The following is a 22,531-nucleotide window of genomic DNA, read 5'->3' on the forward strand; positions in this document are numbered from 1 at the left end:
TGTCCTGAACACGTCTGCAAAATCCTAGACTACTGGCGTGTTCCCCAACATCGGCCCATCAACATGCTCTAGTAAGGTAGCGTAGCAACTGATGCGGTAGTACCAACTGACCTGCACTGGAAATGTAAAGGTCGTGCCCTCCGGTCCATGGGCAGTCACCAGTCGGGTATCGCAATCGATCTCTGCCCTCATCTCGGTGAGCCAATCCATGCCGAGGATCACATCATAATGACATAGCGGGGCAACCATCAGGTCGACGAGTACTGTTCTGCTCCCTAGGTCTATCAAGCAACCCTTACACATCTTGGTGGAGTCTCAGAAGGTCCCCGTGGCGGTAAGGAGTCTCATCCCAATCATAGGACTAGCTTCCAACCCTAGTCGCTTAACTACTGCGCATAATACTATAAAGATGGTGGACCCGGTGTCCACCAATAAGAAAACTGGAGTTCCTTGAACATGTGTCGTGACTTCGAAAGCCATCAGTGTTGTAACTACTGTCTCGGATGCCTCAGCTGCAAGTGAGTGCACACGAGCCTATTGCAGACGGTTTGGCTGCGGTACCATAGGCCATTGAGGCGGCCTGAATCGACGTGCAGGTGGCCAAAAAGATGAAGACGCAGGTGTTGACCGTAGAGGTGGAGCTGCAATAGTCTGAGGAAGCTGGCGGTTGATTCTCTGAGGCGGCGAGAAGCTACTGTCCCTCATCCTGCTGAAACAATATCTATTCGTGTGGCCCGTCCTCCCGCAGTAGTCGCACCGCAAGTCTGCTCGCCCCAGCTGAGTCGATGATGCCGCAAGCCTAGGAGGCGAATCCGCACGTGGCCTCTTGCCTAGGAACGGCCTGGTCGGAAAATCAGGGCGGGGCCGAGGACCCACAGGTGCACGAGTACGAGATAGACTATCCCTGTCCCGCTTAGCTTGCAGAGACATGCTTACCAAACTTAGCATAACTGGGTATGCTAGCGCAACACATCTTCGAGCGTAACTCGGGTCGCAGACCCTCAGAAAATCGTCACGTACGCATCGGCTCATCAGCCAATATCAACGGAGCATACCTAGCCAGCTCCGTGAACTTGTTTTCATACTCAGCCACGGTCATCTCTCCCTGTCGAAGGCGAAGAAACTCTCCCTCAATACGGCAGGTGAAAGGGAAATACTTCTCGTTGAAACGCGTCTTAAATGCGTCCCATGTCCACACGTAACCAGCAGCCACAGTCCAAAGGACGTCCCACCAGAGACTGGCCTCCTTCGTAAACATGAAGGTGACTAACTCCACCTGCTCTGCCTCAGTACAGTGTAAAGGCTTTAGCATCTTAGAGATGCGGTCAAGCCAATACTCGACCTCCTCGGGTCGATGAGTACCCGCAAAGGTAGGAGGTCGTAAGCGCTGGAATCGCTCGAATGCGCAGCAGGGTGCACAAGTGGTGTAGGAGGGGTCGCATGCATATTATGGGCAAAAGCCCCTGCTATGGCGACCAAAAACTGCTGCTGGTGCTGTAGCTGCTGTTGCTACATCAGTAGCCTTACCTGCTCTAACCTATCAGGAGGAGCCAACTGTGGCATGTGAGGCGTCGAGGTAGAAGCACGGTTTTGCTTGCGAACCGAGGGTGTATAAGGTGGCAGCCCAGTAGTGGGGCCAGTGGCCGGCAGTGAGTCCGGCATCGTGTCCGTGTCGGGGCCCAAGCTGGGGTTCGTGCGGCTATCGCTCAAGGGAGGTACCCCTTCAAGCAATCCACAGAGTGCTAGACGGGTAGTGTTCCGAGTAGTCCTTGGAGGCATGCCCTATACGCAACACAAGGTGCAACATGTGTTAGATTTAGCATAACAGCACCCAATTACTCAAGTGGTTTACACATCCCACAACAAAAGAACTTCATGCATTTCATTTAACCAAAATTGTCACAATACATGAGATGCCTTACATGGATCATGACAGAAGATGCATGTGAACTAATCTAAACAACTTTAAACACTAGAGCACACAACCTACTCTACCATACAACTAAACCTAGTAAGACCATACATAGAAACAAAAGAAACCAGCAACAAGGCACACTAAAAGACAACTACATATATGACTAGTCGTCAGAACCCGGCGATGGTGGGGGTGCACCCTTGTCCTGCACAGCACAAGATAGTCCCCGGGGTGCCGTAGGGGTGTGGGGTCCACTTTGGTTCCCCCCGATTTGCGTCATTTGGGCCCCCGACTCTGTTTGAGTCGTTTCGGGTCCCATTTCGCGTATATTCGCGCTTTTCGGTTTGTTCGAGTATGGGATCTGTCAATTCATCATCTAAACCCGTCGGTTGACGGTTTAGGAAAGATCTGAGGTCACCACACATGATCTCGGATGCGTATGGGCCCTGATTTCAACGGTCAGTTTCACCTGACGGCGAAACTGGGAGTCCTATGATCATTTCTACGTTTTAACGCCCCCTCCTAAGTCAAAGTACGTCAGTATGCGTTGTGTGACCATAACCTAGGTCTAGTTTAATACAAATCATGCTCTGATACCAACTTGTAACGCCCTGAAAATCGGGGGTCGAGCAGAAGTTCAACTCCCGAGTTCCAACGCATCACCTATGCAACATGGATAATGATGATTAAATGTTGTCCGTGTTAGTGCACTAAACATGAGTGGGATTATACCAAATCAGCATATCATACCCCAGAGATAGTTAAATTACGCAAGCGGAAGACCATGATAGGTATGTATAAAACATATAAGCGGTGGTGCGTCTCCATAGTATAATCATGTTCCAGGTTAAACAATTACATGTATCGTTTCAAAATACAAAATATCAAAATGTGTAGGTCCGTCTACATCATGAAATCCCTATAGCCCCGACGATCAGAATGCGGCCTACATGAACCCGCCAGAATACTGCATATACGAGAACTCGTCGTCATAAAAATTAGGCTCCGCTTCATAAGCTGCGCCATCATCTGCAACTAAGATAGAGTCTGGTTGGTGTTTTAAAACATCATCCCAGAGTGGGAATGAGTGATTAATTCAGTGGAACTATAAGGCAAAGGTTAACATATTATCAATTCAGTCAAGCAGTAATGATGAAGCAGTACAACAATCATGTCTTAGATTACTCTTGTTAATACAAGAATGGTATGCGGTAATGATGCATGCCCTCGCCTACACTCCTTCAGCGACTTCATCTCACGTTCGCGCATGGCATCCTCCCGAAACGTGCGCTTCCTCGCCAAAGCACATGCAGTGCAGTGCATGATCATGATTAGTCAAGTTCTTAATTAGGCATATTCATACAGCAAGATTGGGAAGCTAAGGTACCTCCCTTCATATCATTTACCCAAACATTGATCCATCTAGGGTCGTCAATCCTAGTTAATCACATACGAAGAACAGTTCCAAGTAGCTACGGAGTGGGTCGTCACCTTAGCGCAGGCCTGGTTTATACTCGAGGTCACTGCGGAGAAGCTCGTCGCCTTAACGTAGTCTTAGAGTATACTCGAGGTTACTACGGGCTCGTCACCTGATCGTAGGCCGACAGCTCGAATACAGTGTCTCATACCAACGTATTCGGCTCACGAGTCTGGGTTGCTCATTGGACACTACGAGGAGGCTCGTCGCCCCAGCGTAGGCTGACAGCTCGACCACGGTGTCCCATACCACCATGCCCGGCTCATGAGTCTTAGCGGATCGAGGTACCAAGGTTAAACGGGCCTTTCGCTGGTAAGTTTGGTACCTTAGATTCAAGCAGTAGCGTCCATACATGGTGAACATACATTGGGTCAATCGGGTTACTTGACCAGCTCGACTAGTATGAGCGTACGTTGACTTGATCGACATGGAGTGCGTAGCATTCCGCGTGGCCTAACTACTGTTGACAAACAGCGTACGACTCGGATTCATCAGGCGTATCCGTTGTGGCTAAGCGGTACGGCCACCGATCATAAACCATTACCGATTGCCTGGACTACATGTAGCCCCAATTACACTCCAACCAATAGCATCCACATGTGATATTCCAAGACAGCATGTGACAACCAAATCTAAACATAAATCTCATTCGAGCATTTCAACAAACACATACCACACATGCCATCATACATAGGCATTCATCTGTAAATCACATAGTAGTAAGATAGGTGGCATAAAGGAAACTGCAACTATATATAAGGGAATTGAGAATCCTATCTCAATACCCTCAGTAAGTACATTACATCAAGCATTTTCTCATTCAGGCATTTTATTAAACACGTAGACCACACATATTGCATACAGGTAATAAATTCGTTAAAAACACATACTATAGCTAGTCCTTTCACAAGGAATAGCCACGTATACAATGATCACATATTAGCGATCAATAATCATAGCAAGCACAAATCATAATTCCCTACTCATTCAAACATTTTTACAAATACTTAGACTACACACTTAAATATACATGGCGTATGTTGGTCATAACATGTATTAGGGCAAATCCTTTCACCAAGGAGTTGTCACATATATAACAATCATATATCCACGACGGATAATCATGGCAAGCACGAATCCAAATTCCATACCCAATCAAACATTTTTACAAACACATGAATTACACTATATTCAACATAGTTCATGTATATCTGTAAAGCGAAGGAAACATCGTATCTAGCATGAGAAATGGCAACCAAGTCAGTTATAAATCATTAACCGACATTGACAGCCTTGAAAACCATAACCTAAACGTTTATAGTCCGCACCTTTCGCCGGTAAACTCGTAACGGATTCAGTTTGAACACTCTCGCCTTGTAAACTAGACTTTGAATACCTAATCAATAAAATGGGTTAGCTATTTCACCGATCTACGTATTTGGATTCCTAAAACAGGTTAGGGTTAGGGTTTCTTATTCGAGAACGGAATCAGAATCTCCGGTATAGCGACACGGAAGCGGTAGTTACGTACGTGGAGTAGTGGGATCGAATCCTAGGAACTATCTCACACTCGCTCTCTCACTTCTCTACTTTCTCCTTCACTTTCTCTCTCTTTTCTCTCTTAGGGTTTAGAATTCGTATGGAATGAGAGAGGGGTGGGTAAAAGCCCTTATATAGGCCCAGAACTGACGGGAATGGCCCCAGGGCCATGGTATACTTAGGTTATAGCCAAAGAGTGGCTGTTTCGGTCCAACGAAGCACATCTGGAGGCCCCTTTTCTGCATACGATCTGGGAAAAGTTCCCTGACATTGGATATAGGTCAGGTTAAGTTTTCGGTTCGATCAGATTTACGAAATGACTGCAGAGGACCAGTTTCAGTTCAACGGTCACCACTACTCGATCAGGGCCACAAGTACACTGACCTGCGTATGAAATTTTCCCTGATCCGAATTTGGGTCAGATTCTGATGGTCTGAAACCTTAGAATTGGCCCGCAAGCGAGCGGCCCAGTTTACTTAAATCTGAGTACATGTTCTAAAGATATTCGCATTTCTCACACACTTCGCTCCGGGCTAAAGTTGTGCGTTTCTGGATACTATCTGGACTTGATTTCCGAGATGGTCGTTAAGCCCAGTAAGGCGGTCATATTCATATAGTCTTGCGGTAATCGGACTTTCGACGTGCAGTACAGGTCCGATACGGAGTTTCGGTGTGCTCCCGAGAGCAACCGAGTTTTGAGATTGTTCTAAGTTTCAGGGTAATGTAGCGTCAACGATTCTACACGTTTTAGGTCTTGCAGTTCGTATTTAAAGTGGTTCAAGCTAATTTCACAAATAATTTAATTTAGCACTTGATTAATTTTCGTCTAATTTCTAAAGGATTTGGTCCTAAGCGATTTCTGCCTGAGGTGGTACTCGGGTCTTGGTACGGAATTTTTCCAAGACGTTACAGTTAAACACCCTTATAAATTCGTAATTACACTAAATGACCAAAATAACCCTACTAAAAAAAGTTTCAAAAAAAGAAATTTGTACAAAAAATTGTGTGCACAGTCTCAAAACTCAAATAAACAAAATATTCATAAGATAAACTCAAATCCAAGATGCCCAATGGGCCCCAATGATAGCGTAATAAAAGTGGGCTGCGACAATCCAATTGTCTAATCACACCATGTCGCAGTCCAACGGTCCAAATATCTCTTTCAAGCAACTTACACATGTTACGAACACATGTGTAAGGTCTTCAACCTCTAGAGACCCGACCTGTACCCGTCATCCAACCACATTGACATAGGTAACACACGCCTCCTGTGTTGATATATTATGAATGGTCTAGTGTCCGCATCGGTAACTAACTAAATCTTTATAATTTTCTGTCACATTTTATCCTTCTTATTGTGAATTTCATAATTTAGAGACGGGGAGGATGATTGGTGAGGGCACAAAGTGAATGAACTCTATTATCTTGACAATGAAGTAACCGAAACTGCATTGCGGACCGACATCTCCATATTAGTGGCATTTCAAGTTTGGTCATCCCTCTTTAAGTAGTTTTGAAGAGTCTAGATCCATTGTTGTCACATGTGTCTATGTTAGAGAGTAGTTTGAAGAGTCTAGTTTCATCATTGTCACATGTGTCTAAGCTAGAGTGCGAGGCTTGTAAGTTGAGCAAGCATCATAAAGTGTTCGTTCTTCCTCGCGTGGACAAAAGAAGTGATAAATCTTTGTATTTGATGTATTCTGATATTTGCGGCCTAGTTCATCTTACTAATTAATCTACTTTCAAGTATTTTGTAATCTTTGTGGATAATTATTCTTAAATAACATGGTTATATTTGATGAAAAATCGGTCAGAAGTGTTTTCTTGTTTTAAAAAAATAAATTCTTATAGAAGTACAATTGCAATTCAATTCTATGGTGTGTGTTCTGCATTCTAATAATGCTAAGGAATATATACCCCATGACTTTTACTCATATCTTCCATCTTATGGCATTATTCACCAAACTCGTACACACACACTATAACAAAATTGGGTTGTTGAATGTAAGAATCATTATTTACTTGAGGTCGCTAGGGCATTGTTATTAAATATGAAGGTTCCTAAAATTTCGTGGAGTGATGCGGTCTTAATTGCATGCTACCTAATAAATCAGATGCCTTCATCTATTGTAGATGGAAAATCACCTCTCCGTTATTTGTCCTCAAATTCCTGCCTTGTTTATTCTAAAAAATTTTGGTTGTGTGTGTTTCATACATAAACTTGATTATGTTCATGACAAGTTTGAAGAAAGGGCTATCAAGTGCATTTTTCTCAAGTACTCTTGTACCCAATGGGGATACAAATATTATAATCTTGTTTCCTATAGGCATTACATGTCAGCTGATGTTGTATTCTTTTAACATACTCTATATTTCTCTGAAGGAGGAAAGTCTTTACAATTTGAAGAGAGTTCTTCTACTACTCTTATCACTATACCGGATATTACTACTAGAGTTGGAGAGATACTTATGCAATGTGTAGATTGACCTATGCAGGTTTACTCCAAGCATTCCAAACGCGGAGAAGGAGAACATACAAGTATGACCTATACCAATCTCTTTGATCTGTTAGAAGATCATTGTCCTTCTGAGTCCTTGCATAAATTGTTAGATGAAGGTAATTTACCTTTTGCTCTTCGTAAGGGTATACGTTCATGCACTCGGCATCCTATTTCTAACTTCGTTTCATTCGTTGGTCTTTCATTTCTATAATTTAATTTTCCCTTGTCATTTGTGTCTATTCCTCATTCTTTTTAGGAAGCTTTGAGTTATGATGAATAGAAAGGAGTTATAGAAGAAGAGATGGTTGCGCTTCATTAGAATCAAACTTGAACATTAGCTTATCTACCTACTGTAAAGCGTGTAGTTGGATGTAGATGCATGTATATGGTGAAATATATTCCCAATGGTTCAGTTGATCAATGAAAAGCTCGGTTGGTTGCAAAAGGGTATTCTCAGACTTTTGGAGTCGACTATTCAGAGACCTCACCTGAAACAAAGCTTCACTCTATATGTGTGATTGTTTCCATTGCTGCAAATTTGAATTGGCCTTTGTATCGGCTTGATGTGAAGAATGCTTTTCTTCATGGAGATCCGGTTGAAGAAGTCTACATGGAGCAACAACTTGGGTTTATTGCTCACGGGGAGTCAGATAAGGTATGCCATTTGAAGAAATCAATTTGAGGTTTTAAACAATCTCGAAGAGCTTGCTTCAACAAGCTTAGTAAAGTATTGTTCAAATTCAGGATGAAATTTAGCCAAGCCTACCATTCTATTTTTGTAAGGCGAAGTCAGACATGCAATATTGTGTTGGTTGTATACGTTGATAATATCATCGTCACAGGCAATGATAGTACAAGGGTTGATAAGTTGAAGATTTTTTAAAAACAACACTTCTATACAGAGGACTTGGGTCGTCTTCAACACTTCTTGGGCAATGAGGTGGCTAGGTCTAAGTTTTTTTTTTTTTTTTGGAAAAACCAGTTGTATATTGATATGGACAAATATACATGATGAAGATTCAGGAGGGCCCAACAAAGAAACAGGCCACTCCAACCATATGGAAAAAAAAGAAAACAGAAATGACATGAATTGAGAGACAGAGGATAACAGACGAAGAGGGAACTGCGTCTAGCTGTTAGAATTGAGCTAGCAGGCAAAATTTCTGGCTAGAGCTGAAGAGGCCTTCCAGGGAAGCTGGAGTTATACGTAGCCAAGGATAAATGGACAGTAGGATGGAATGAATCACCAGTCGCGAAAGGCGAAGGAAGACAATTGGGGGTCAGCCGACCCCTGTTTTTGGTTTGGATAATCTGATGAAGCCAAAGTTTGATTTGTCCAGAAATATGGAGCCTCTGATGGGCCTAGGGAGGTCATTCTAACTAAGATAGAGCTTGTTCGGGGCACCCCCACTTGACAATCTAGCCAGTCCGTCAGCTATTGAGTTACCTTCCCTGAGTGTGAAGCAGAAGCGGATATTGAGGGCCTGGGTTAGATGTTGAATAATTCCCAAATGGTACCAAATGCTCCAGCTACATGATTTATCTTGATTAGTCACCGCATCAAAGATTACTCGTGAGTCAGTTTCTGCCATGATTTGAGACAACCCTCTATCCCTGCAATGGATCAATCCATCAGCAGGCGCATGGGCCTCAGCAATAGTGTTGGAGATAGGGCCATATCTATTGTGGAAGGCGAAGATAAAGTTACCAATGTGATCTCTGCAAATGCTGCCTCCACCCCCCTCGACCGGATTTCCCCTAGTTGAACTGTCCACATTCAGCTTGACCCATCCAATTGGGGGTTTGCACCAAGTGATGATATGAGTTCTATATGAGATAGGGGAAGAGTGTATATTTATTCCCAGAGTTCACCCAATATGCATACCATGATCTGAAGAAATGTGATGTAGTTCTTGATCCATTTTGAGATGTTGCCGATGGTTGCGACTGCGGAAAAAGGGCGATTATTGAATCTTGCTGCGTTTCTCCCAAGCCATAGCTCCCAAATGATGAGAGGGGGAGTGAGGCCTCGTAAGATCTTCCAAGAGGAAGATTTTTTTTACAGCCATTGTCCATTTTGGAGCCGGTTGGATATGAATTGTCCTTGATAAAGATGGACCTTGAGGAGTTGAGCGAAGAAACTCCAGACTTGGGACGCTACCGGACCATGGCAGAGAAGGTGGTCGAGGTCTTCGACATGGTGGAGGGAGAGAGGAGCTGGTTGATTGTTGATCTGGCTGTATGGCTGGACCCGAGTGATCTGGTTGGTTACCATGGGTGTGGGATGTGGATGTAGAGATGGAATTGCTGTGTCGGGTGGGGTGAAGACAAGGATGATAGGCTGGGCGTGGGAGGGTGGAAGTGGGGTCGGTTGAGACTGTTGGTTGCCTATGTGACTTAGGTGGGAGGGCCTGCAGCATCAATTTGTCATAAGGAAAATATGTAACGGCTTTATTGGATGAGACATGTCTTCTAGGAGCCAAGCTTGCTGAAACTCCCATGAATATAAGCCAAAAACTTGGTGTGGATCAGGGAGAATTGGTTGATGATTCGGGAAGATATTGTTGACTGGTTAGAAAATTGATTTATCTAACGATCACCTGACCTAATATCACATATCTAGTTAGCATGGTTAGTTAATTTATGTAGGCTCCCTAGGTTCCTTATATAGAGGTGTTTCGTATCCTTAGGTATTTAAAGGGAGCGTTTGGTCGTTGTATCCCCTATAAATGGAATAGCTATCTCCGTGTAGAAGGATATTTTGGTGCAAATTGGGTTGATTATCTATCTGAAAGATCATTTACTATTAACTATTGTACTTTTGTAGGTGATAATCTAGTTACATGGAAGAGTAAGAAGTAGAGTGCAGTTGCACGTTCAAGTGCTAAGGCTGGATACAAGGCAATGGCATGTTCAACGTGTGAACTGATTTGGATTTGAACGTTAATGTGCGAGCTTCGAATATGGTTGATACTCCTATGAGGTTGTATTGTGATAATCAAGCTGCTTCTCATATTACCAACAACCGTGTTTATCATGAGAGTGTTAGTAAGATAGACAATATATTTGCCATAAATAAATTGTACAGTTATTTAGGAAACAGATCTGTAAATATCTTTCCTGAATTAGGGGATATAGATGCTGCTGTAATTAGGGGATATAGATGTTGTAATTAGGGGATATAGATGTTGCTGTAATTAGGGCATATAGATGTTGCTGTAATTAGGAGATATTGTGTTGTAATTAGGGGATATAGATGCTGCTGTAATTAGGAGATATTATGTTGTAATTAGGGGATACTGTAATTAAGGGATATATTGTAATTAGGGAAAATGATTTCTATATAAGAAAAGGACCACTCGATTGAGGGTCATTGAGCAAATCTGACATGGTATCAAAGCCACTCTCTGCAACCTTGTCTTTGGTCCAATTTTCGTGGTTCTAGGCTCTGGTTTTCTGGTTTCTTGGGTGCGGGTTCTGGTTTGCAGTTTTTTTGGTGCATTTCGAGAGATTCTAGTTATGGCTAACAACTCCAACTTAGAAGTCTTTCAAACTCGGTTTACAGGGAAGAATTATGCTGCCTGGGAGTTTTAGTTTCAACTTTTGTCATGGTAAAGGAGTTGTGGGGTCATGTTGATGAGAGTGATCCAACACCTACCGATCCTACGACGTTGGTTCAATGGAAGGTGAAAGATGCTCGCGTGATGACTTGGATTCTTGGGTCTATTGTTCCACTGCTTATACTCAATTTAAGGCCGCACAAGATGGCTAAATTGATGTGGGAGTACTTGAAAAATGTCTATCATCACGATCATTTCGCCTGGCGATTTCAGTTGGAAATTGAGCTTGCTGCCCATTCCCAAGGTACACTCTGTTTAGGAATATTTTTGTGGTTTTCAGAATCTTTGGGCTGAGTTTTCTGACATTGTGTATGCCGACATGTCGGCCGAGTCCCTCTCTGTTGTTTAAGCAGTCCATGAAGTTAGCAAAAGAGACCAGTTTTTAATGAAACAAAGGCCAGAATTCGAGTCTATTCGCTCCAACCTGATACACAGGGATCCTTCACCATCTCTTGACGCGTGTTTTGGAGCACTTCTTCGAGAGGAACAACGTCTTCTTACTCAATCTTCGCTTCCGCAAGAGAATGTTGTCGCATACGCTGCTCAAGGCAAAGGGAGGGTTCGAGACATGCGTACAGTTCAGTGCTACAGTTGCAAAGATTATGGGCATATTGCTGCCCATTGTGCTAAAAAGTTCTGCAACTACTGTAAATAGAAGGGGCACATCATCAAAGAATGCCCAACACGTCCTCAAAACCGACCCGTGAATGCTTATCATCCTACTGCTACTGGCCACACTTCGGATGAGGTAACCAGCACTCAAAATCTCACTCCAGTGTCATCTTCCACTGTTGCTACACCTGCCCTTACACTAGAAATGGTGCAGCAAATGATTGTATCGGCATTTTCCGCTTTAGGGCTGCAAGGTAAGGGTACTATACCCTCTCAATCTTGGCTTGTTGACTCCGCTGCATTCAATCACATGACCAGTTCTCCTCATATGCTTAGCAATGTTCGCAAGTACACTGGTTCTTATAATATTCAAGTTGCTAATGGCCATCGTTTACCGATTACTGGGGTTGGTGATATCGCACCATCACTTATTAATATTTTTATATCACCTGGGCTTTCTACGAGTCTTATCTCGGTTGGACAATTAGTGGATGATAATTACAATGTTCAGTTTTCTCGTGATAGTTGTCATGTGCAAGATCTGGTGTCGGGGAGGACAATAGCAAAGGGGCCTAAAGTTGGGAGACTGTTTCCATTATACTTTTCCATTCCTAGTATCATTTCTTTGGCTTGTACTACTGTCTCCAATAATTGTGAAGTATGACACAAACGTTTAGGCCATCCAAACAATGTTGTTTTATCTGATTTGTTGAATTTTGGTTCGTTGGGAAAAAAAGATTCTTCTTTGCCTCATGCTTTGTCTTTGATTGTTCTACGTTTAAAATTGGAAAAAGTAAGATTCTTCCCTTCCCTTCTTCTGGGAGTAGGGCAAAGAATTGCTTTGACCTTGTTCATAGTCATGTATGGGGCATTACTCCTGTCATTTCTCATGCTCATTATAAATATTTTGAGACATTCATAGATGACCATAGTCGGCATACTTGGGTATATTTTCTGCACTATAAGTTTGAAGTCTTTGCTGTTTTCAAATCGTTTCTAGCATATGTTGAGAATCAATTTACCACTAGCATTAAGACTTTACGATCTGATTCTGGTGGAGAATATGTCTCATGAATTTCTTGAGTTTCTTCGTCACAAAGGAATTGTTTCTCACCGCTCGTGTCCTCATACGCCTTAACAAAATGGCGTGGCTGAGCGCAAAAATCGACATTTGTTAGATGTTACTAGGACCTTGTTACTTGCATCTTCTATTCCTCCTAAATTTTGGGTTGAAGCTTTAGCTATAGCAGTATACTTGATTAATAGGTTGCTTTCTAAAGTGCTAAATTTCGACTCTCCATTCTATCGTCTGCATAAACAGCACCCTAGCTTTCTTGACTCACACACTTTTGGCTGTGTCTGTTTTGTGCATCTACCTCCGCATCAATGTCACAAACTCTCTGCGCAATCTGTGAAATGTGTCTTTATGGGATATAACTTATCTCAAAAAGGATTTGTGTGCTATGATGCTTCTTCCAATAAATTTCATATATCTCGTAATGTCATTTTCTTTGAGCATCAATATTTCTTTCCTAGTTCTATTACATCATCTCCTGCAGTTTCTGTTTTTCCTCACTTTGATGATTTGATGTGCCCTCCTAAACGCTTCAAGCTTAGTTTTGTGTATGAACGCCGTCGACCAACTCTACCCCTTCCTGAGTCTGATCTGCCACCTAATCCCGTTTTGCACCCTCCTCGACGATCTGGCCGTACTTCTCATCAACCGGATAGGTATAGTTTCCCTCATACCTCCTTCATGGCTACCTTATTAACTGTGTCGATTCCTAATTCCTACTCACAAGCTGATAAACATGAGTGTTGGAGAAAGGCTATGTAGGAAGAACTCCAAACTCTTCAAGAAAATCAGACTTGGGACATGGTCCCTTGTCCTTCTCATGTCAAGCTAATTGGGTGTAAGTGGGTTTTTTCTGTGAAACTTCGGCCCGATGGGTTTGTGGACCGTTATAAAGTTCGTTTGATTGCCCTTGGTAACCGCCAGGAGTATGGGGTTGACTATGAGGAGACCTTTGCTCCTGTCGCTAAAATGACAATTGTGTGTACTATTATTGCCATTGCAGCCTCTCAGGGTTGGTCCCTTTGCCAGATGGATGTGAAGAACGCATTTCTTCACGGTGATTTACAGGAAGATGTTTACATGACACCTCCTCCTGGCCTTTGCTCATTGTCGACGTCGAATGTGTGTAAGCTGAAGCCCTCTCTGTATTGGTTGAAACAGGCTCCCCGGGCTTGGTTTGATAAGTTCCGGGCTACCTTACTTCGATTTTCTTTCATCCAAAGCCAATATGATTCTTCGTTGTTTTTTCGTACGACTTCTATTGGTATCGTTCTTCTTCTGGTTTATGTCGACAACATTGTCATCACTGGAACTGATTCTGCCCTCATTGATCATTTCAAGCAGCATCTTCATGATTCATTCCATATGAAGGATCTCGGTCCTCTCCGGTATTTCCTGGGTTTGGAAGTTCAGTCCGATTCCTCTGGGGTTTTCCTGCATCGGCATAAATACACGAAGGACTTGATTTCCTTATTTGGTTTGCAAGACTCCTCTTCCGTGGATACCCCTTTGGAAGTAAATGTCAAGTATCGACGTGAGGAGGGGGATCTCCTTCCTGATCCCATGGTGTTTTAACAATTAATTGGTAGTCTCAATTATCTCACTATTACATAGCCTGACATCTCCTTTGCTGTCTGGCAAGTCAGTTAATTTATGCAGTCTCCTCGCCACCTTCTTCTTGCCATGGTCCGCCGAATTATTCGATATCTCCGGGGTTCCTCTCACCGTGGCTTGTTCTTCTCTACTGGTACTCCTCTTCGCCTTGTGGCTTTTAGTGATGCTGACTGGGCAGGATGTTCTGATACTCGCCGGTCTGTCACTGGGTGGTATATGTTTCTTGGTGATTCACTTATCTCTTGGAAGAGTAAGAAACAGGATCGTGTTTCCAAATCTTCGACCGAGTCTGAGTACCGTGCCATGTCGGCAGCCTGCTCGGAGATTATGTGGCTTCGTGGCTTATTTGCTGAAATAGGTTTTCCTCAGTCTACTCCCACTCCTCTTCATGCTGATAATGCGAGTGCTATTCAGATCGCTACCAATCCCGTCTATGACGAGCGTACCAAACATATTGAGGTGGACTGCCATTCTATTCGGGAAGCTGGTGATACTTGGATTATCTCTCTTCCACATGTCTCAAGCGACCTTCAGATAGCGGACGTCTTCACCAAAACTATAACACGACTACGTCATCAGTTTCTTGTTGGCAAATTGATGCTTCTTGATTGACCAGCATCAATTTGAGGGGGGATGTTAGTAAGATAGACAACATACTTACCATAAATAAATTATACAATTATTTAGGAAACAGATCTGTAAATATCTTTCCTGAATTAGGGGATATAGATGCTACTGTAATTAGGGGATATAGATGTTGTAATTAGGTGATATTATGCTGTAATTAGGAGATATTATGTTGTAATTAGGGGATATAGATGTTGTAATTAGGAGATATTATGCTGTAATTAGGGGGATATAGATGCTGCTGTAATTAGGAGATATTATGTTGTAATTAGGGGATACTGTAATTAAGGGATATATTGTAATTAGGGAAAATGATTTTTATATAAGAAAAGGACCACTCGATTGAGGGTCATTGAGCAAATCTGACAGAGAACCAAGGACATGGAGGTCGAGTCTAGCTTCTGTTAAACGGCTACATGTTGTTAATCTTAGGGAAGCCTCTTATAGATGAATGAAATGAGCAAGGAACAAGAAGAGTATGCAATGGAGAGAGAGAGAGAGAGAGAGAGAGAGAGAGAGAGAGGGTTTGCATTTGATGGTAACCTTAACTCTATTCCTCATTATGTATAGAACCCAACAACATGTGAAAACCGTGTGGGGTCTTGGGCCCTTCCAAATAGATTTGGCCCAAGGCCATTACAACTTATTTAACTTCTTGGTTCTTGGTAGTACCTATTCAACTCTGCATCATTTTACTTTCAACACTCTCCCTCAAGATGCTCTAACATTAAAAAAAGAAAAGAAAACAAAAAAAAAAAAAACTCTAACCCCCCCAAGGTACTCTGAAAAAGAGAAACTCAAGTTTGGAGAGGCACATAAAACATTTATTAAAAGCAGAAAATAAAAGATGATGAGGCTGAGAAGTGCGAGCTATGAAGAGAGGCAACCAGTCGGTCATGTAGTGGAGGTGACGAGACGACGAACAACTTCAGGTGAATAAGCACTTTTGCAACTTGAGTGATGTGAGCAACTAAATCAACTATTCGGCACAAATGAGCCTGGATTAACTTTCCAGCTCAAACAAGGCTGGGCCAACTGCCCAGCACAAACATAAGTTCGGACCAACTATCCGAAACAAATAAGAATGGACCAACTGTCTAATATAAACAACTAGTTCGAGACAATTGCTCGGAATAAACAAGGTTGAGACAAAAACCTAGCCGAAACACGAGTTCAGACCAACTACCCTGTATATAAACAAGTCGGGGCCAACTGCCCTATACAACAATAAGACATGCCAACTGCCCTGTATAAAAACTAGTCACATCACACATCTTGGCAAGGAGAGCCTAAGATGAAGAAGTTACCATATCATTGAAGGTGGTGGAGAAGAGACGAGCCCGCATCACACAGTCAAAGAAGTAGAAGAAAAATGGGCCATCAACAACTAGGCTTACACAGACTTAATGAACAACTGGATCACACAGAGATTCTGGCTGACAATGAATTGCGCCATGGTGAATGGCGCCACAAGCGTGACAATCCAAACACCACGAGATAAAACTTGCCAAACAGGCCCACCAATGATTTTCAGGCCTAATGATGACCAAGTCCACATCAGATTTGTCCCACATTGAAGAGATGTTCAAATAATTCCTGGCCCAAACAGAGAACAGGCCAACAACAATCTGGAAAAGGTTGGCCTGCACAAAACAGGCCTAAACGGGCAGGCTGACAAACAGTGAGGAAGCATACGATTCTTTTATCCTTCAGCATGTCAACATCCTTCAATGAAGCAGAAAACAGGCCTTTAGTAGAAATCCAGGCCCTTAAAACGATCAATAGCCCAAGGTGATGGTCCTGGCCCACAACAGAAACCTGGGCCCAAATCAAGATGGCCCAACGATATCAGGTCCACAGCAAAGGTGGGCCACAGTACAATCAACAAGTGGATGGGCCTAGCAATTGTGTGCAAACAGTGGGCCACTACAACTCCAGGACAGGTCCAATCAGCGGCAAGTTCCTGTCCAGTTAGATGGATGATGCAAGACAGGCCAGCAAGAAGCAACATGATCAAGGTCCAGCGATCAATGGGCCCGACATCAATCAATAGAAAAATAAGTCTCCACAGTAAACGACCAACAGCGTGTAATTGAAATATCAGCTCCAATATGACATCCAGGTGGGCCACTACAGGCTAAGAACAGTAGGAACGGCTGACCTGGAATGGGCCAAAGTAAGTAACATCAGATGGTAGATGGCCCTTTGGTCAAGGACCCTTGATTACTTCTGCAGTAAGCAGAGATGATCTAATGTCCCACAGCAAGATCTGCTGATGAAACACGTTATGACAGCTGCGCCATTGATCATAGATGTGCCCAATGTTCGAAATATCGGTATCGCGTTACGTATCTCACCCTCGGAATACATATACGTATCGGTTATCGCATGGGATATATCGGTTGTATCGCGTAATGTATCGTTGTTGTTCGAAACATGGGGAAACATTGAATATTGGTCGAATTTTTCAATGAAATTTCAGTGATTGTTAAAAAAGACATCAATACATACTTACAAATCAAAACGTTACAAAAAACAAGTGCACGTAATGAGTTTTCTTTGTATGGGGTCCTAATTTGTGCATTGTCTAATTGAATTGATGCAAGCATATTCAAAGTCTATTCATATAATTTATAAATGTAAGAAGACATGTGGAAACACAAGCAATACATGCAAAAGCAAAAGAAGAATCACTATATTAGGTTACATACATGTTTTATTTTGATTTTTTTTCAATTTTCTGCAACTTGGTCCTTCTCGTCCAAATTTCGAAATCAAAGTTCCCAATCCGTGATTTTTCATGCCATGCAAAACATGAAAAATTATGGATTTGTAAAAATTTGACACTGATTTAACATGATTTATAGAAAAAAAAAAAAAAAAAAAGGATCAAAATTTTTTTTTAAAAAAAGTTCACCAGATCGATCATGTGGGATATATCCCACTACTTGTGTGTTTCGTATCGCACAGGTGGGTTACAAGATATATCGTGGGATATGTTGGCCGATATCATCGATATTTAAAACACTGGATGTGCCACAACATGTTAACCCAACGAGGTTTGGGCGAATGGTCTTCACCGTAGGTTTGCTCCCTATATGTGAGGGTTCGATTCCCCTCCTTGGCTTTACCCGATACACGTGGTTGTTGGTGATTGCATGTATCCAAATTGTTGATCTTATAATTTAGAATTGATTTTTATTTTTTATTTTAATTTTTAATTACTCTTATGCTTGTTTGATTGTCTTCTTACTTTGGGACCCATATTTGAGGAGTCTTTTTTGTCGGCTTTCTTGTTCTACAATCTCCAGATGTGGTTGGTGTCGATTTCCTGTTCTCTTAAAGTTCTAATCAGACTAAGTGTCTAAAATCTATTAATAGGATAGCGATCTTGAATCTTGATCATCTTCTCCCAAGGAGTGAGGGTGACAAGCAATGGTCAGGATCGGCTCGAACCCTGGTTGTTTATTTATCATGCTGGAAATTCAACCTTGGGCTAGACCATGATTACCATTAATTAGCCTGGAACCGTGGTAAAGCTAGGCTCCATAGAAAACTTTACTAAAACTAGGCCTAGGCTGGCCTGTTAAGTTGGAAGGCCTCAGATAGGCTGGGGACGTATCTATAGGCCTAAAAATCAGGCTCCTGTCCGGTCCATGTCAGTCCGGACCTGGAATCCTAATGAACCAGGCCAGTTCATTGCAGGTTGCCCTATCGAGTGGAAGTACTTAATGTGTAAGGAATTTAATGGAACTTTAGAGTATTGCTTGTTTGATCATTGAATTGGGGATGAAACTACTTAGTTCCTTCAGGTGTGGGACAGGCGCTGCTTCAATGCTACAGGAAAACCTGCTGGGATCCTAATGGGGCATTTAGAAGGCATTACGTTTATTGACAGTCGTGGGGATGGCCGCTATTTTATTTCAAATGGCAAAGATCAGACCATCAAACTTTGGGACATCAGGAAAATGACCTCCAATGCTGCTACTTGGTATGTATTATTTACAATTATGCATCTTATTACTTTGTTTACTGATGCATTTTTGGGCAATAATTTTCACACCTAGTGTGAGTGTGTGACCATATTAATTTCTTTTGGTTTGAACCTGTAATCCATTGGTAGTTCTCTTTGCCCGCACCCTTGCTCGAAAGTAGACAACCAAATCCCATGGCATGTGTTTGTAAGATTCTGGCGGTCTAACAGATGGATTGCAGCTGATATGTGCTATGGCATTAAAACAGAGCCGATTAATCATTAGGTGGGCCATGCATGCTGTCCATTTTGTTATGCTGGTTAACATTTTCACTGGACTAGTTGGTCACAACACATACATGATGAGGCCCTCTAGACAAAGCACAATCTCAGTTTACCCTACTGAAAGAAAGAAAAAGAAAAAGAAAAAAAAGGAAGGAATAGATGTCTTTAAGGCCATGTTTGGAAACCATCAATTCCATGCCAAACAATGGAAAAGGAAAAAGGGTCTTCCTTTGATGTGACAATTTGTGCTGTTTGGATGCAAAGAAACTAGGTGTGTATTGTGAGGGGAATGTAAGATTTCCACTTGCTATCCAAACATGAACTCAAAATGGAAATCCATGTTTCAATAGTTCCCATAGAAATAATCATTGGATAATTCTTGTTTTTTCCTTTATTTTGCCTTGGATTCCACATATCCAAGCATGCCCTATTGTGTTCCTGATTATTACCTTTAGCCATTTGCCGAAAACACCATAAGAAATCCATCATGCATTCACTATTTTCATTAGCAATAATTAAGCTTTTTAAAACTTTCATGTTTTCTGAAACTTATTTTGTGAAATAAAGCTTGGGTCTGTTTGGTTGCTGCTTAAAAATGAGTTAATCTCATTTAATTTAATTCTAATTATGTGCTAGAGATTTTTATTTATTTATTTATTTTGGGGGTGGCGTGGTAGAGAATAAGGGCCTGTTTGGGTTCCGCTTAATAAGAGTTCATCTCATTTTATTTACTCATAATTATGCACTAGAGAGTAGAGATCGGTTTTTTTTTTTTTTTTTTTAAATGGTAATTATAAGATTTAGAGCCTGCTTGGTTACCAGTTAAAATGAGTTCATCGCAGTTTAGTTATCAGTAATTATGTACTAGAGATTTTTTAGGATTAAAATAATCTTGACAACCAACAATTTATATAACTTATAATCTTTAATACGTAATTAGCATTAACTAAAATGAGATGAACTCATTTTTTAAGTGCTAGTCAAACAGACCCTGATAATATAACCAATAATTTAGGTAAACTATACTCCATAATTTGTAATTAATACTAACTAAAATGAGATGAACTCATTTTTAACTAGCATGCAAACATGCCCTTGTAATTTGAGTTAAAAATCTTGTTGTTGGACCTTGGGATGGATCACCTAGTCTGCCTTTGGATGTGCACCGGTTGTCTTGTCCCTTTTACCAGCAATGCACTCTTGTCCTTAATGGCCTGGCCATACCTCCAGTGTTCTTACTTTGAATAAATTAGAGTGGTAAAAGCAAGCCCGAGTTTTGGATAATTTGTGGAGGATGACACCATAAGATTTTGGTCCTATTATGTTGGCCATTGAATCAAAGTAATCATGAAAAGGAAGAGTTGGGAGTGCGTATTCGTATATGATAACCTGCACTTATGATGTATGAATGCATGTATGCAAGAACCAATGGATGGAAAGGTGTATGCACGTAGTTTATTTGCTTAGGTTTATTCATTAAGGTGTGCCTGCATGCATTTAGTATGTGGCATGAACTATGTACGTATGGATGCAGGATGAAGTTTTCATACATTTAATCTTAGCATCCCCTGACCATGCATTCATCATGCACAAACATATGCAAATGTATGAACTGATGAAGAGTTTTCCTGTGTATTCGTACTGTTTGCAATTTTTTTGCAAAAAGCATGTTTGCATGCATTACCTATACTATAAATAACATGAGTAGCTTTTGGAAATTTTCCCCCCCGAACCGAGGGCAGTTTTTGTCTTTTCAATTCATGGAGGAGAGTAGCCAGCTGCCACTTCTCTCCCTCTTTGCGTGTAGCCTGCATGTAAGCGTGGTGTGAGGGGACCGTGCAGCAAACTGTGGGTCCACCATGATAACTCAGTAACATCCACACTGTACATTTATTATCGGCTTATTTTAGGACGTCAATCTCAAAAGCAGGTAGATCTACAGCTCAAGTGGACCACAGCCCGCAGTGCTTGCTTTTAGCTGCACCCTTTCTCTCAGTCTCTCTTGTGGATGTTCTCTCAAATCCAGTTTTCGAGATGTGTGGTTTCTATTATTACCCACAGATCTATGTCTATCTAATGTCTAATGCATTTATTCTGCTTATTCCTGCAGTCCCAAGTACAGACTTCGTGATTGGGATTATAGATGGATGAACTACCCACCTGAAGCAAGAGATCAGAAGCATCCAGGCGATCAATGTTTAGCCACATACAGAGGTCATGAGGTCTTGCAGACTCTAATACGCTGTTACTTCTCCCCAGCATATAGGTATTCCTTCAATCACTGCATCTATTCACTCAGAAGACACAATGCTAAGTGCAGATGGCTTATCGCAGGCCACATATATGATTTCACACAAGGATGCTAGCAGACGTGTATCAGATCCAGACCACTTGTTCAGCACGCCTCCCATGAACTGCTCATGGACCCAGAAATTGAGCTGATAAGACGATCATAACCACTCATTTTGAGGGAAAAATGGCCACTGCTAATTTTTGGATCCTGTTTTGTTCTCTGTTAGGATCATCCAATTGGCCTGATTTTTGAGAGATTCCTGTCCATGATGGGGCCTGCCAGACGAGCAACCCTGATATTATTGCACACGTATGTGTAATGAGAAAAACTTTGATACTCTGCCAGAGTTGATATGCAGGCACTTGGAAATTACTCAAGAAATTGCATACTTGGAATACACATAATTCAAATTAAACTGTCCAAATATGGGTCCCAGTTTAGATGTATTATGACACAAAAATTACGCTTATTTGATTATCTGACTATCAGATTGGTTGACAATTTTTGGGCAGTTAAAAATGAAAAATATCTGATGATCCCATTTCAACACACAAATGTCCAGGAATCAGAGGATAGGATTGTACAAAAAATCTGATTTTAGGGTTTTTGCCTGGTGACAGTGAGTTCCACAATTTGCCCTGTTTAATTGAGTCAATGTATGCCATGTGTATGAGTGCCTGTGTATCAAGCATTATGCAAAACTGGAGTACCAAATAATATGTATGCAATAAGGATGCACACCTTACGCAATTACCTTTCCTCTTGAAATTGGTTCAAACCATGGATGTTAGTGACTGCATGCAAAAAGCACAGTTTTAATATTTCTACCGATTCAAGTGTGTCAAAACAGTTCTTGTGATCTGTTTCTATATTGTACCTATTTTTCAGCACTGGTCAGAAGTACATCTATACTGGATCCAGTGATGGTTCCGTCTATATTTATGATGTGGTATGTACTGTACTCACCAACCCTCTCTTGCCATTCAAATTTCATTCTTTT

At 41.8% G+C, this 22,531-nt stretch overlaps 1 protein-coding gene across 2 annotated transcripts in view; it reads left to right on the forward strand.

Annotated features, from left to right (window-relative positions):
- Positions 1-22,531, forward strand: part of LOC131231215 (LEC14B homolog) — an 82,111-nt gene that overhangs the window by 58,997 nt on the left and 583 nt on the right. For both annotated transcript variants that reach the window (XM_058227333.1, XM_058227332.1), the window contains 3 exons: positions 18,793-18,975; positions 21,356-21,504; positions 22,420-22,480. In XM_058227333.1, coding sequence (XP_058083316.1) covers positions 18,793-18,975; positions 21,356-21,504; positions 22,420-22,480 — 393 coding nt within the window. The remainder of the gene's footprint in view (positions 1-18,792; positions 18,976-21,355; positions 21,505-22,419; positions 22,481-22,531) is intronic.

The sequence above is a fragment of the Magnolia sinica genome, chromosome 17 (genome assembly GCF_029962835.1).
Source record: "Magnolia sinica isolate HGM2019 chromosome 17, MsV1, whole genome shotgun sequence".
In the NCBI taxonomy this organism is placed as follows: Eukaryota; Viridiplantae; Streptophyta; class Magnoliopsida; order Magnoliales; family Magnoliaceae; genus Magnolia; species Magnolia sinica.